This window comes from Panthera pardus, unplaced genomic scaffold, assembly GCF_024362965.1.
Source record: "Panthera pardus isolate Hobbes unplaced genomic scaffold, ASM2436296v1 HiC_scaffold_8, whole genome shotgun sequence".
NCBI lineage: Eukaryota > Metazoa > Chordata > Mammalia > Carnivora > Felidae > Panthera > Panthera pardus.
The window spans coordinates 155,356,421-155,370,183 of NW_026527013.1; the positions used below are offsets into that span (position 1 = coordinate 155,356,421).

Consider the following 13,763-nt stretch of genomic DNA (forward strand, 5'->3'; position numbering starts at 1 on the left):
GCCATTCCTATAAATAATCCATTCATATGTGAAAAAGTGGTCAACTTCATTAATAAGGAAAACCACTTGCAATGTTGTGGATGGGGCTAGAGTGTATTATGCTAAGTGAAATAGGTCAGTCAGAGAAAGACAAATACCATATGATCTCACTCATGTAGGAAGGGGGAAAAGAAAAAGAGGGAAACAAGCCGTAAGAAACGCTTAATGATAGAGAACAAACAGGGTTGCTGGAGGGAGGTGGGTGCAGGATGGGCTGGATGGGTGATGGGGATTCAAGAGGGCACTTGTGATGAACATTGGTTGTTGTATGTAAGTGATGAATCACTGAATTGTACTCTAGAAACCGCTATTGCACTGTATGTTAACTAAAACTGAAACAAAATGTTTACACATATATTGTATATTAAATGCACTTATTGTATTCTCAATTGTTTACTTTCCACTTGACTCTCCATATGGCTTGTCAGGCCTGTAGTTTCTTGTTCTTTCCACCTTGTTTTGATTTCCTACCTTCCCAATATGTTAACTTAAACATTAAATGTACTTCCGATATTTGAAAAAATAAATAAAAATAATCACGGAAATGCAAACCAGAAGCTGCAATGAGATTTCATTTTAAGCCCTCCACACTCGCAAACGGAAACACATTTGACAGAACAGGGTGTGAGGGAGGATATTGTATACCAGTGGAAACTTACGTGCTGGTGGGGAGAGGGTAAATTGGCAACTCCTTTTCAGAAAACATTTTGGCATTAATTTGTGTTGAAATTTCATGTAGTTATTTCATCTTTAAAAAAATTTTTTTTAACATTTATTTTTGAGAGACAGAGTGAGACAGAGCATGAGTGAGGCAGACAGAGAGGGGGGACACAGAATCGGAAGCAGGCTCCAGGCTCTGAGCGGTCAGCACAGAGCCCGACATGGGGCTCGAACTTACCGTGAGATCATGACCTGAGCCGAAGATGGACACCCAACTGACTGAGCCGAGGCGCCCCTGTAGTTATTCCATCTTTAAGGTACACCTATAGGAAGCTCTTGCCCCTGTGGCCCAAGAAACCTGTCCAAAGGTGTTCTTAGCAATAATGTACATAATAGCACAATCAGCAAGCCAGAGAATGGGTAAATAAATGCACACAGGATGGAATGCAGCTGTGTAAATGAGTTAACAGCTATTCCAGTAACAAAAATAACTTTTAGAAACAATGTTGAGTCAGTGGCAGTTAAAAAATTAATCTAAAACTTGAGCTAAAAAAATAAGCTAGCTTTAGAAAACTTATTTTTTCAATATATATTTACCGAAGTTTTGCTGTGTGTCAAGGTCTGCGCCTAGGGCCTGACGGTTCAGTGAGGAAAGCACTGATATGGGGGAATTGTTAATAGTTACTTGGAGTGACAGGCACGTGCCAGGATTGTCCTAGACAACCTGGGAAATACCATTCTTCTTGTAGGAGTTTTATATAGCAATGAGAAAAGTCCAAAAAATAACTCTAGGACTTCAATCTAGGTTGTCGGGACCACAAGCTAGCTGGGAAAAGGCTTTCTTTCACTTCTCCCACCCGAAAGTGCTTCGCATAAGCTCAGTTGCCACGGAACTGTTGACTCTAACACCAGCGGGAGCTATAACGTCCTGTGGGCTCCGAGTCTGCGTGTGTCGGCCCGCTGTTTTCTCAGACAACTCTTGTAAATAGCTGGCTTCCCAAATCCAGATTTTCTGGCACTAAGACTGTTTCTTTTCCTACTGACAAAGTTGTTTTCACACTGTTATTACAAGAATTGTGAGAACAGCAGGGAGGGTGAGACACCTCCATTGGCATACGAAAGTACACTGCTAACCGAACTGTGCTCCGTGTAATCATAGGAGGATGAAGAGGAGCCATGCTTTTATTTCTGGTGTTGATAGGAGTTTTCTCTTACTCCAGTAAAGCCTGTTCTTTAACTCAGACCATATGATATGGCAGAAATTATTGTGAGTCCTGATGCATGCAAGAGGACATGCAGAAGAGATTCTCAGTGTGCGATATGAGGAGTTTATATTTTGCGATAGTTGCCCTGGAAAACCATTGAAGTGTTTCAAGTAGTGGAGTGCAATGATCTGATTTACATTTTAAAGTCATTCTTGTGGCTCTATGGAGAATCTGTTACAGAGGAAAAGATGAGAAGTGGAGAATGAGTTAGAGAGAGAGACCGTGAGTGGGGAAAGGCCAGAGAGAGAGGGAGGAAGACACAGAATCCGAAGTAGGCTCCAGGCTCTGAGCTGTCAACACAGAACCCGACATGGGCTCGAATTCACAGCCGTGAGATCAGGACCTGATCTGAAGTCGGGAGCTCAACGGATTGAGCCACTCAGGCGCCCCCAGGATACGTTTTGTGATTACAATGGAGACATCATTGATTGATTGATGTGGGAGAGAATCAAGTTAATCCTTAGGCGGTGCCTGATTTGAGCAATTGGGTGGATGATGTTGCCATTTGCTGAAATAGGGAGGATTGAGGGTAAGAGATAGTTTTGTTTTTTTAATGAGAGTAAATTGAGAGTTTTATTTTGGACATGTTAAATTTGAGATGTCTGTGATAGTGTCAAGTAAAGTTATATAGGTGGATATGGGAGTATATAGCTCAGAAGAGTGTATGGCATGAAGATGTACATTTTGGACTTAACAATTTAGGATTTTTTTAAAAGCTTATGTCTATTTATAGTGAGAGAGGGAAAGAGAGAGAGTGGGAGAGCACAAGTGGGTTAAGAGCAGAGAAAGAGGGAGACAGTGCAAATCCCAAGTAGGCCCCATGCTGTCAGTATGGGACCTCATCAAGATAAAAAGCTTCTGCACAGCAAAGGAAACAATCAGCAAAACTAAAAGGCAACCAACGGAATGGGAGAAGATATTTGCAAATGACATATCAGATAAGGGGTTAGTATCCAAAACCTATAAAGAACTTATCAAGCTCAACACCCAAAAAACAAATAATCCAGTGAAGAAATGGCAAAAGACATGAATAGACACTTCTCCAAAGAAGAGATCCAGATGGCCAACAGACACATGAAAAAATGTTCAATGTCACTCATCATCAGGGAAATAAAAATCAAAACCACAATGAGATACCACCTCACACCTGTCAGAATGGCTAACATTAACAATGCAGGTAATAATAGATGTTGGCAAGGTTGCAGAAACAGAGGATCTCTTTTGCACTGCTGGTTATAATGCAAAATGATGCAGCCACTCTGGAAAACAGTATGGAGGTTCCTCAAAGAATTAAAAATAGAACTGCCCTACGACCCAGCAATTGCACTACTAGGTATTTATCCAAGGGATACAGGTGTGCTGTTTTGAAGGGGCACATGTACCCCCATGTTTATAGCAGCTCTATCAACAATAGCCAAAGTATGGAAAGAGCCCAAATGTCATTGACAGATGAATGGATAAGGAAGATGTGGTTTATATATACAATGAAGTATTACTCGGCAATCAAAAAGAATGAAATCTTGCCCTTTGCAACTACGTGGATGGAACTAGAGGGTATTATACTAAGTGAAATTAGTCAGAGAAAGACAAATATCATATGATTTCAGTCATGTGGAATTTAAGATACAAAACAGATGAACATAAGGGAAGGGAAGCAAAAATAATATAAAAACAGGGAGGGGGACAAACCATAAGAGACTCTTAAATACAGAGAACAAACTGTGGGTTGCTGGAGGGATTGTGGTTGGGGGGATGGGCTAAATGGGGCATTAAGGAAGGGCATTAAGGGGCATTAAGGAAGACACTTGTTGGCATGAGCACTGGGTGTTATAGATAGGTGATGAATCACTGGAATCTACTCCTGAAATCATTGCACTATATGCTAACTAACTTGGATGTAAAATAAAAATAAACAAGCAAACAAACAAACAAATAAAATATCAGAGTGCCACACATGTTGAAAGGGGAAACATCATTTTGTGACTCCTTTGTGTTCTGAGTATAATATGTATATATATAATATACGTATATATGTATGTATATAGATAGGTAGATATTTATAAAGCCATATAGAAAGTACTAATGCTGGCCATGGTCAAAATTTGTAAGGCATTGCTTTACATAAATAAGGCTTCTTGGGTCAAAGAGGTTGTCTGTGATTTCTGTCACCCTGAACTATTGTTGACGTATTGATACAGTAATCATGCACCCTGAGTGAATAGGTTATATGCTATAATTCATTATTGTTATTCAAATACTCGGGTAGTTAAGAATTTCTGATGATCTGGCTCACTATGGAAGAACTTGGAGCCTCCTCATGTAAGGCATACTCCAACAGGCACGCCTTTTAATTCTAATCCAGGACCAGTGGCCCTGAACTTTCTCTATTTCATGCACTTAACCCTCCCTCCAGGGTGACTTTGATAGTGCCTTCTGGTGGAATTCTGATCTCTGTGTGTGTCCCTGGGTCCTCCTCCCCAGGAATAAGACTTCTCACTCTTCGGAGTGATTCTGTGTGACTCCTCTGGTGATGCCCCTTTCTGTCCTGGGTGGCTTGGAACCCTCCTCCTTTTGAAATCCAGTCCAAATCCTCACCTTCTTTGCGAGTCAGATCTCTTCCTTCTCTGTGTGACACTGGATACTACTCCCATTTGCATTTTGGCAAAGAGCTGCTGAGTTTAGGTCATAGATGGAATGTGACAGTCCATGTCATCTGTGAAGAGGACAGACTAACCTGAAAGATCCAGAGAGGGTTCACTAAACTTTGCTCTACAACAGACTAAATTGGGCAGAGACAAGAGACAGGTACAGTGGAGCGACAAGGAAAGGTGGCAGATTCACAGGGAGAAATTTCAAGTCAGCACAGAGATTGTATGTCAACAGAACAAGGTCCGGTCTGCCTAGTAGCTGACATGTCAGGGCTCCACAAGTGGGTGTTTCTGGTTCTGTCTGCCACTCAGTTCATTCTGGGGATGCTGGGGAATGGTTTCATAGTGTTGGTCAATGGCAGCAGTTGGTTTAAGAATAAGACAATCTCTTTGTCTGACTTCATCATCGCTAACCTGGCTCTCTCCAGGATCGTTCTGCTGTGGATTCTTTTGGTTGATGGTGTTTTAATTGTGTTCTCTTCCAAAGTGCATGATGAAGGGATAATAATGCAAATTATTGATATTTTCTGGACATTTACAAACCACCTGAGCATTTGGCTTGCCACCTGTCTCAGTGTCCTCTACTGCCTGAAAATTGCCAGTTTCTCTCACCCTACATTCCTCTGGCTCAAGTGGAGAGTTTCCAGGATGGTCGTACAGATGATCTTGGGTGCGCTGGTCTTATCGTGCGCCAGTGCCCTGTCCCTGATCCATGAATTTAAGATGTATTCTATTCTCGGTGGGATCGATGGCACAGGGAATGTGACTGAGCACTTTAGAAAGAAAAGAAATGAATATAAATTGATCCATGTTCTTGGGACTCTGTGGAACCTGCCTCCTCTGATTGTGTCTCTGGCCTCCTACTTTCTGCTCATCCTCTCTCTGGGGAGGCACACACAGCGGATGGAGCAAAGCGGCACCAGCTCCAGAGATCCAAGCACTGAGGCCCACAAGAGGGCCATCAAAATCATCCTCTCCTTCCTCCTTCTCTTCCTGCTTTACTTTCTTGCCTTTTTAATTACATCATCCAGTTATTTCATACCAGGAACTGAGATGGTGAAGATAATTGGAGAACTCATTACCATGTTTTATCCTGCTAGCCACTCATTCATTCTCATTCTGGGAAACAGCAAGCTGAAGCATACGTTTGTGGGGATGCTGCGGTGTGAGTCTGGTCATCTGAAGCCTGGATCCAAAGGACCTGTTTCCCTGTAGAGTGACAGAGGGCACAGGTGGGAGCCCAGGTGCCCTTCGGCCTGGCTCAAGACTACAGGGCTCTTCCTGACCCTCCTGTGGTTCCGGTGCCATGATGTCAGTAGCAGAGGGACACTACTGCATTGCCTTGTCCCATGGGGGACACATCTCATGGCTTCTCTTTGTATGGTTGTTTTGGAAGAGAGTGAAACAGTCTTTGGCAAATGTCAGTATAGTAACACTCTCACAGTGTAGGCATGTATTTTAATTGCTGTCAACAAAATGAACTGATTACTAGCTTTAGCGTAAAATTTATCGGGACAGTGATGAGCTGATGTAAATAACAGTGTAATGAACTTGAGGGAGGGAGCAAAAGCACTGCAGTTCCACAGACTTGGGTTTGCATTCTGGTTCTGTCCATTTCCAAGACCTTTGGCCTTAGGCGAGTTACTTAACCTTTCTGTGTGATCCCCTCTTACCTCATTTTAAAATGCAGACTCACCTACAGGCTACTGGAGATTCGTGAGGCAATGCGTGCCAACATTTTAGCACAGCGTATCATGTGAAGCCCTCAGTGGGTGAGGCCGGTTTGGTAACCGACAGTGAATTGTGCAGCAAGAGCACTTCCTGGAGAGATAGTTCCCACAGATCCATTGCGTGAGGACAAAAGCAGTGGAGCGAGAATCAAGACCCTTGGATATTAGGCTCCAAACCAGTCTGGTGGTGGTTGTTTTACTTCAATAGTCCTGGTATTCCTTTATCATTTTGCTATCATTTCCCTTTATCAACTGCGGAGTAATTTTTTATTTTTCAGATTGGGCAAAACTCAAAGCAGTTTGTTTTTTTTTTGCACTAACCAAGGTGCATGTTAGCTTTTAAAACTTGAGTTTTATAAAAAATAACGGAAGCAGGGGCGCCTGGGTGGCTCATTTGGCTGAGCGTCTGGTCTTCAGCTCAGGTCACGATCTCACGACTCGTGTGGTCTAGCCCCGCGTCGGGCTCTGTGCTGACAGCTCAGAGCCTGGAGCCTGCTTCGGATTCTGTGTCTCCCTCTCTTTCTCCCCCTCTCCTGCTCGCTTGCTCTCTCAAAAATAAATAAACATTAAGAAAAATAGAAGCAGTTTTTATAAATTTAATAAGTTTTATTTTAATACAATTACACAGGAATTGAGTCAAGAAGTCAATGAGACTATTCTTAAGATCATGAAAAATTCTCAAACTTGTGAATATAGACAGGACCCAGGGCAAATCTGAATCCACATTTCTGTCACTGATGGAGCTCTCAGGTGTAGAGTGTTGTGGTTATGAAGGCAGGAGTGAGTGAGTTAACAGATGAAGAGTGCTTAGAATCTCAGATGGAGGAAACAATAGCTGTTGCTGTCATTGTTATTTTGTGGAATAAGTCATATTTGGATGTAGCATTAAGGATCACCATACCACTTGGCATTTGGTCATGTGTAAGCAGAAGTTAATCTTGGGATTGTTCTGGGATTTATGTATTTATTTCTAAAGTTACAGGAATAAATATCGTTTGGTCTGCACTGTTCGTTTTCAAATTGATTCTTGCCTCTTGAAGCTGCTAGGAAAATGCCTAATTCTGACATAACTTAAAATTCTCTTTCAGAAAGTTGTGTGTTGATGGGGCACCTGGGTGGCTCAGTCACTTAAGCATCTGACTCTTGATTTTGGATCACGTGATGATCTCACAGTTAGTGAGATCGAGCCCCGCCTCAGGCTCTGCATTGACAGCAAGGAGCCTACTTGGAATTCTCTCTCTGCCCCTCCCCCACTCATGCTCACTCTCTCTCAAAATAAATAAAATTTAAAAAAGAAAAATGTTGAAACTCAAAAAATTATTTAATACTCATTCAATAATTCACTCAAATATAAGGATTTGAAATGGGTACTCTTGTAATTAATAAAAATCTGTGCTGCTTTCCAGCACAGGAAAGTTTCCCTGTGGAAATCCATGCTGTCTTTTTTTTTTTTTTTTTTAAGTGTTTATTTAGTTTTGAGAGAGAGAGAGAAAGTGTGAGCAGGGGAGGGGCAAAGAGAGAGGGGGACAGAGTATCTGAAGTAGGCTCTGTGCTGACAGCAGACAGCCCGATGTGGGGCTCAAACTCATGAACCGCGAGATCATGACCTGCACCAAAGTCGGATGCTTTACCGACTGAGCCACCCAGGTGCCCCGGAAATCCATGCTGTCTTGATTGGCACCTGTTTTGTTAACGCTGATCCCCCCTTTTGAATTCATCTTCACCCACTCTTGAACACCCGTTCCTACTTTCTGTCACTTTGACGACTTCTCTGTCTAGCTCTGACCTTCTGGTTCTTTAGTTCTTAACCTGAGTTCCTGACTCTGCCTTCTAGCTTAGGTGTGAGGGGTTTTCTCTCTTTTAATTGAATATGACATTTTCCTGGAGGTTTTGGCTTGGCTGCTTTTTGGTTCTTAGTGCCTTTGGCTGACTTCTGAAGAATGCCTCCCTTCTGTTCCCGCTGGGGCTCTGTTAAATCTTACCCTAACCTAACAGATTCAGATATGGTGCTGGCGTTATACCATGTGAACATGCTGACGTTACCACCATTAGTCGTGTCATTGGGCCCGCAGTGTGGGTGGAAACAGAGACTTCTGAGTGGGAGTGTGCTGTGGTAGTCTAACTGGTTGAGTGCAGAGTGACCTTCCCTGAGACGAAATGAAATCAGATTCGTATGCGTGGCATCCCCAACTGCTCTCGTGTTTCTTTCAGAGAATTGTGTACGTGGCTCCTGCAAAATGTTGGACTTGGTTAATACGACATCAGTCATATGGGGACCGTCATTCATCAAAATTGGTGTTGGGAGTGGGCACGTGAGTCTGGGTAGTGGGTGAGTTGCTGATGAAAGGAGTCTCCTCTGTTGCTAGAGGCACAATGCTGGTAAGTTTGGCTGTTTTGGAGAGGATACGGTCTTCTATATCTCTGAGGGGGGATGCCTAACCTGCCCACTCTTCAGTGAGGCCCAGTACATGGGGAAGAATTACCTAATACCTCAGGCCCTGTTTTGAGCAAACCAGAGAGGGCATCTTGTTTGTTTTGTTTTACTTTCAATGAATTAGCTTTAGTTTCTAAAATCCCTTAAAACCCTTAAATCTAGTTGTTTCATGAACAAAGGACCAGAGCGTGGCTTTCCCCCACTGTGACCAGGTTCCTGGGGTCAAAGTATGGGGATGAGATTTGTCCCTGCGTTTGGAGGCAGTTCCTTGCCAGAACTTGTTTTGTTCTGAAGGCTGCCTCTTCTCCACACACATCCGTTCTTTAGTGCATCGCTGGTCTATTGCAGTTGGTGTATTAACGCATGAATCAGGAACAACTTATGACAGTAGCCTCATAAGAGTTTCCAATTTTCCATCAGAGGCCCCTGCTTCTCATTTTTAGTATTCTCTGAAACCTTGGGCCAAGTTCACAAATCCTGATCCTTAATGAGATTGAGCTATAGTTTGGGTCTAGAGGGATCATAAAGAAAAACAAACCAACAACAACAAGACAAAACAAAAACAACAAAACGACCCCCAAGTACATTCCAACATTTCTCAAAGAGTTTCAGTGTCTACCAATGTTCTTTGCCTCAAATGGCATCCCTGATCTTTCCCAACAATTGATGAACAGAGCTGTCTAGATCTTAAAGTTGTGTATGTGATTTTCTTGTCTTGGGATAGGTGGAAGGGAAAGTCTGATCTTCTGTTGATATTCTGCAGGAAGCTCTGTTTTAAGAAAGCAAAGATGACCTCAAAAACTTCCAACAACTGCTGATGACAATTGTATGTTATTTTCTGGTATTCCTACATTTTTCTGGACTAGAAAAATGTATAGTGTAGGTGCTAAAAGTGTTATTTCTGGAGTCAAACACATTGGTTTCAAATCCTGACCTCATGGTTAAGCGTCCGACTTTGGCTCAGGTCATGATCTCACGGTTTGTGAGTTCGAGCCCGGCGTCGGGCTCTGTGCTGACAGCTCAGAGCTTGGAGCCTGCTTTGGATTCTGTCTCCCTCTCTCTCTGCCCTTCCTCTGCTCCTGCTCTGTCTCTCTCTCCCCACAAAATAAATAAACATTAAAAAAAAAATCCTGACCTCATCACTTACTAGATACATGATCTTTGAAAAATTGCTAAACCTCCTTGGACTTCAGTTTCCTTCACTATAAAATAGGTAATTTTATAAAATGCCTCATAGGATTGGTGTGAGGATTAAATAAGACGATGTATGCAAGTTATTTTACCGACTAGAGCATAGTAAATACACAGCAAATATCAGCCACTAATATTTTAGCTTATCAAGCGTCAAGCCTTAGGCATGTGCCTCATGGAATTCTAGTCTTAGGATAGTGAATCCACAGAGTTTGTAGTTGCTGGTGGTATAAGAGGACATGATGTAAGTGAAAGCCTGCTCCTTCCAGTCCCCAGGGGATGGATGGTGGGAAGGAGAAGAGGGAGGCAGAAAGGGGATTGCACGGAGGGCAGGTGAGAGTCCTGATTTCCCCCCTCTGAGGACTGCTTCAAAGCTCCCCGGTTGCAGTCGGTGGGAGCAGAACATAGGCGCTGACTCAGCCTTGAATGCAGGCAGAGCAAGCAGTAACCAAGGGACACAGACCTCTCCCTGGAAGACAAGGACACTGAGGGAGAGGACATGATGTTTCTACCATGAGATAGCATTGATCTCCCCCCTCTCCGCAGACACGTGGACCCTAATTAAGGGAGAGAAGCATGGCATCAGGACTATGTCTCAGATTTTCATTTTTTAAATTATTTTTTATTTAAAAAATTTTAAAAATTTTAATTTATTTTTTATTTTTGAGAGAGAGAAACAGCGAGCTTGAGGGAGGGGTAGAGAGAGGGAGGGAGAGGGAGAATCTCAAGCAGGCTCTGTGCCCAGTGAGGAGCCCAGTGCAGGCTCAGTCCCACGACCCTGGGACCATGACCTGAGCCGAAATCAAGAGTTGGACACTTAACTGACTGGTGCACCCAGGCGCCTCATCAGCTTTTAATTTTTAAATCTAAAGAGACTGAAAATTTTTCTGAAGACATTCTTTTCACTATCTCATTGGACTGAACACTTCCACCCCAACCAGCAGGTGGGAGCTCAGAAAAAAAAAAAAACTGTATTACTTTTAGACACAATTAAGAACTTTACTTTTTCTCTGCACGTATGTGTTTGTCAAGTGAATAAATTTTGTTGATCTCACTATAGTGAAATTGTCGTTGCGACTTGGTGGGGCTGGCCCGAGGACAGAGCAGTATTTCCAGGTTAACTGAAAATAGTGTTTTCAGAAGCTCATGGGTGAGTTTCTCTGCATGTTCTGTCTAGGGTTGGCACCACCTGTTGCTGAATAGGGTGCTCACGGCCAGGGAGGGACGATTTCTGAACTCTTCTTGGTGGCTCGGCTTTGTACCCTAATTGCCCATCTAGCACCCCTCTTTGAGAAAGGGATGGGTTCCAGCTAGCTGCCAGATGCTGCTGTACTACTGTAGAAATAAATCTCTCACACCGTTTTGATTCTGGCTCATCTTGATTCCAGTTCATTCATTTGTACCACGTACATTTAGTTAACAGCCACTTTGCACCAAGCACTATACTAGACCAGTTGTTCTTCTCAAAAATGTCACATGTAGCGGGCACGAAAGACACCGAAACAAGTACTTCATCTCTGCATCACTGAAACAAATGCTTCAGATGTGATGAAGGGTTCTGGCACAGGTGATCTTTGTCTGTGGTCTCCTCTCGTGACAGCCACGAAAACGCGCTGCTCTGTTCCGCTGCCGAGGTCCACCGCTGCACGGCCGTGCTTCCTGCAGGTGGCTCTGAGCCAGCGGTGGAGCACTGTGGAGTGCTGAGACAGGTTTTCCTCTGAGACTGAGACTCAGGTGCCCCTGCTGAACACACCATTACACCCCGTGGTTTTCCATAGCACCAGATACCCTCATCTCTGTCTTTTTGTCTGTCTCTCACACGGTTCTGTGTGTTTTTTGAAGGCAGGGTGCACTGTGCGTGATTCTCCTGTTTCCCCAGCAGCTAACCTAGTGCCTGGCTAATGACAGCAGTTTGTTAAAGGAATGAACAAATGAGGGCAACAAGAGGAAGGAGCTCAGTCTCAGAAAGACCTTACAACTTAGCCACTGATTTTTCTATGATGTTTGGCAGTCACTCACTCATCTTCTTTTTCCTCACCTGTAAAAAAAAAAAAGGGAGAAGCATATCTTCCTTCTAGAACTGTTTTAAGAATTGACTGAAGCTTAAGATGCCTGCTGCACTTCTGGGAACAGAGTAAGCATTAAAAACAGCCTAATAAATGGAAGTTTCCCTCTCTCTTCCTCCTACGCACCCATTAATAGGGGTGGGACTGCCCTAAAAAGACTTCATATCAGGGCGCCTGGGTGGCTTAGTCAGTTAAGCGTCTGACTTTGGCTCAGGTCATGATCTCACAATTTGTGGGTTCAAGGCCCGCGTCGGGTTCTGTGCTGACGGCTCAGAGCCTGGAGCCCGCTTCGGATTCTGTGTCTCCCTCTCTCTCTGACCCTTCCCTGCTCATGCTCTGTCTCTCAAAAATAAATAAACGTTAAAAAAATTAAAACACAAAAAGCTTTCATGTCCCAAAGGCTCCAATTTCTCTTGTAGTAATTTCATAGACATAGCTGCCAGGGTTGAGTCAAAGGACACACACATCAGGAGAGTCACCACACTCAAGGAAGCCCAAAGCAGGGAGCATCCATAAGATATTTATATTTAACTGATGGTAAAATTCTCATGCAGGGGGAGAAAGGGTTTTGTTAGTGCTTTTCCCATACTGACCTTTTCAGAAATAACTTCTGAAAGAACCAGTGTGCTCACTGGTGACACTAGCCAGCGTGATCACATCCTGCTGATAGCTCCCCCTGCTACCGAGAACCCAACAACCTTGTATGTCTCATTCTGAATGTGGTCTCTTGCTGCCCTGTAATGGGTCCTCCCACCCCCTTTGGAACATTTAATTCTTATATCTTACTCCATATTATCTATTCTGTTTAAATGTGATGTAACTGAATTACTTTAATGCAGTAGTCTATTTTGTAAATAATTAAGTGGAAATATGTGCTATAATATAATCTGCCCTTTAATCATTGCCTGGCTTGTTCACTCTGTTTGCCTGGTTCACCGATCTGGGCATGCTTCTGTCATTCGTGGCTCCTTAGTTTTGTACAAACGCTTTTGTAAGCAGCTGGGCTCAGGGAATTTCTCCAGGCCTGCTTCCCTGTCATCTATCTTGAAGGGCCTCATGAATTCACTCCCTTCTCTGGATCTGGTAGTCTTCATATGTTAGCTGCTTCTGTTTGTCTATTCGTATTTGTACTTCTGTTCCCATAAGTACCGGGAGTTTGTATGCTCTATTTTGATGCCAGTTTTGTAACCTATATGTGGCTGCATTGAGGCTTGCACCTTGGGTTTCCCCAACTGCTGGAGTAGATAAGAGACGCCATACTCCCGCACTCACTCATAGTCGTCGATAATATAATTTGCCAAGCATATGGTGCCCTTTAGTGTCTGAGGAGTTGCAGAGGAATCAGGCAGTGAGATGCCTATCAGGGCCACAAAACTATAGCTAAAGCATTACTGTGTATTTGTTACTGGAGTACTTGGGCAGTTAAATGTCTAGGAAAGAGCCCACTGTGATGTAAGCATAAGCCCACATCTATAAAGGAAACACGTGAAATGGCTGACATTTTTTCCAAGCAGAAGTGATTGGAGACATTGTTCCAAGCAGAAGTGATATCGCAGCAAGTGATTATGGCACAAATCTATATATGTGACTGGTGAGGGAATACAAAGTAAAGGAATCGTCACCAAAGGATGGAATTAATTGAAAACAGGCTCTCTCGAGGAAGCATGAAGTCCTCGAACTTGATCTGTTCATAACTGTAAATCACTGTAGGTGCTTGGGGACAAAAGAGT

The 13,763-nt window shown here is 43.2% G+C and overlaps 1 protein-coding gene across 1 annotated transcript; it reads left to right on the forward strand.

Moving 5' to 3' along the window:
- The first annotated feature begins 4,837 nt into the window (after positions 1 to 4,837).
- On the forward strand, positions 4,838 to 5,827 carry TAS2R3 (taste 2 receptor member 3). The gene has a single exon (XM_019453043.2). The coding sequence runs from the start codon at positions 4,838 to 4,840 to the stop codon at positions 5,825 to 5,827; it is 990 nt and encodes a 329-aa protein (XP_019308588.2).
- Positions 5,828 to 13,763: the final 7,936 nt, after the last annotated feature.

Coding starts and splice junctions, on each gene's coding strand:
- TAS2R3 (XM_019453043.2), top strand. CDS start 4,838: ATGTCAACAGAACAAGGTCCGGTCTGCCTAGTAGCTGACATGTCAGGG.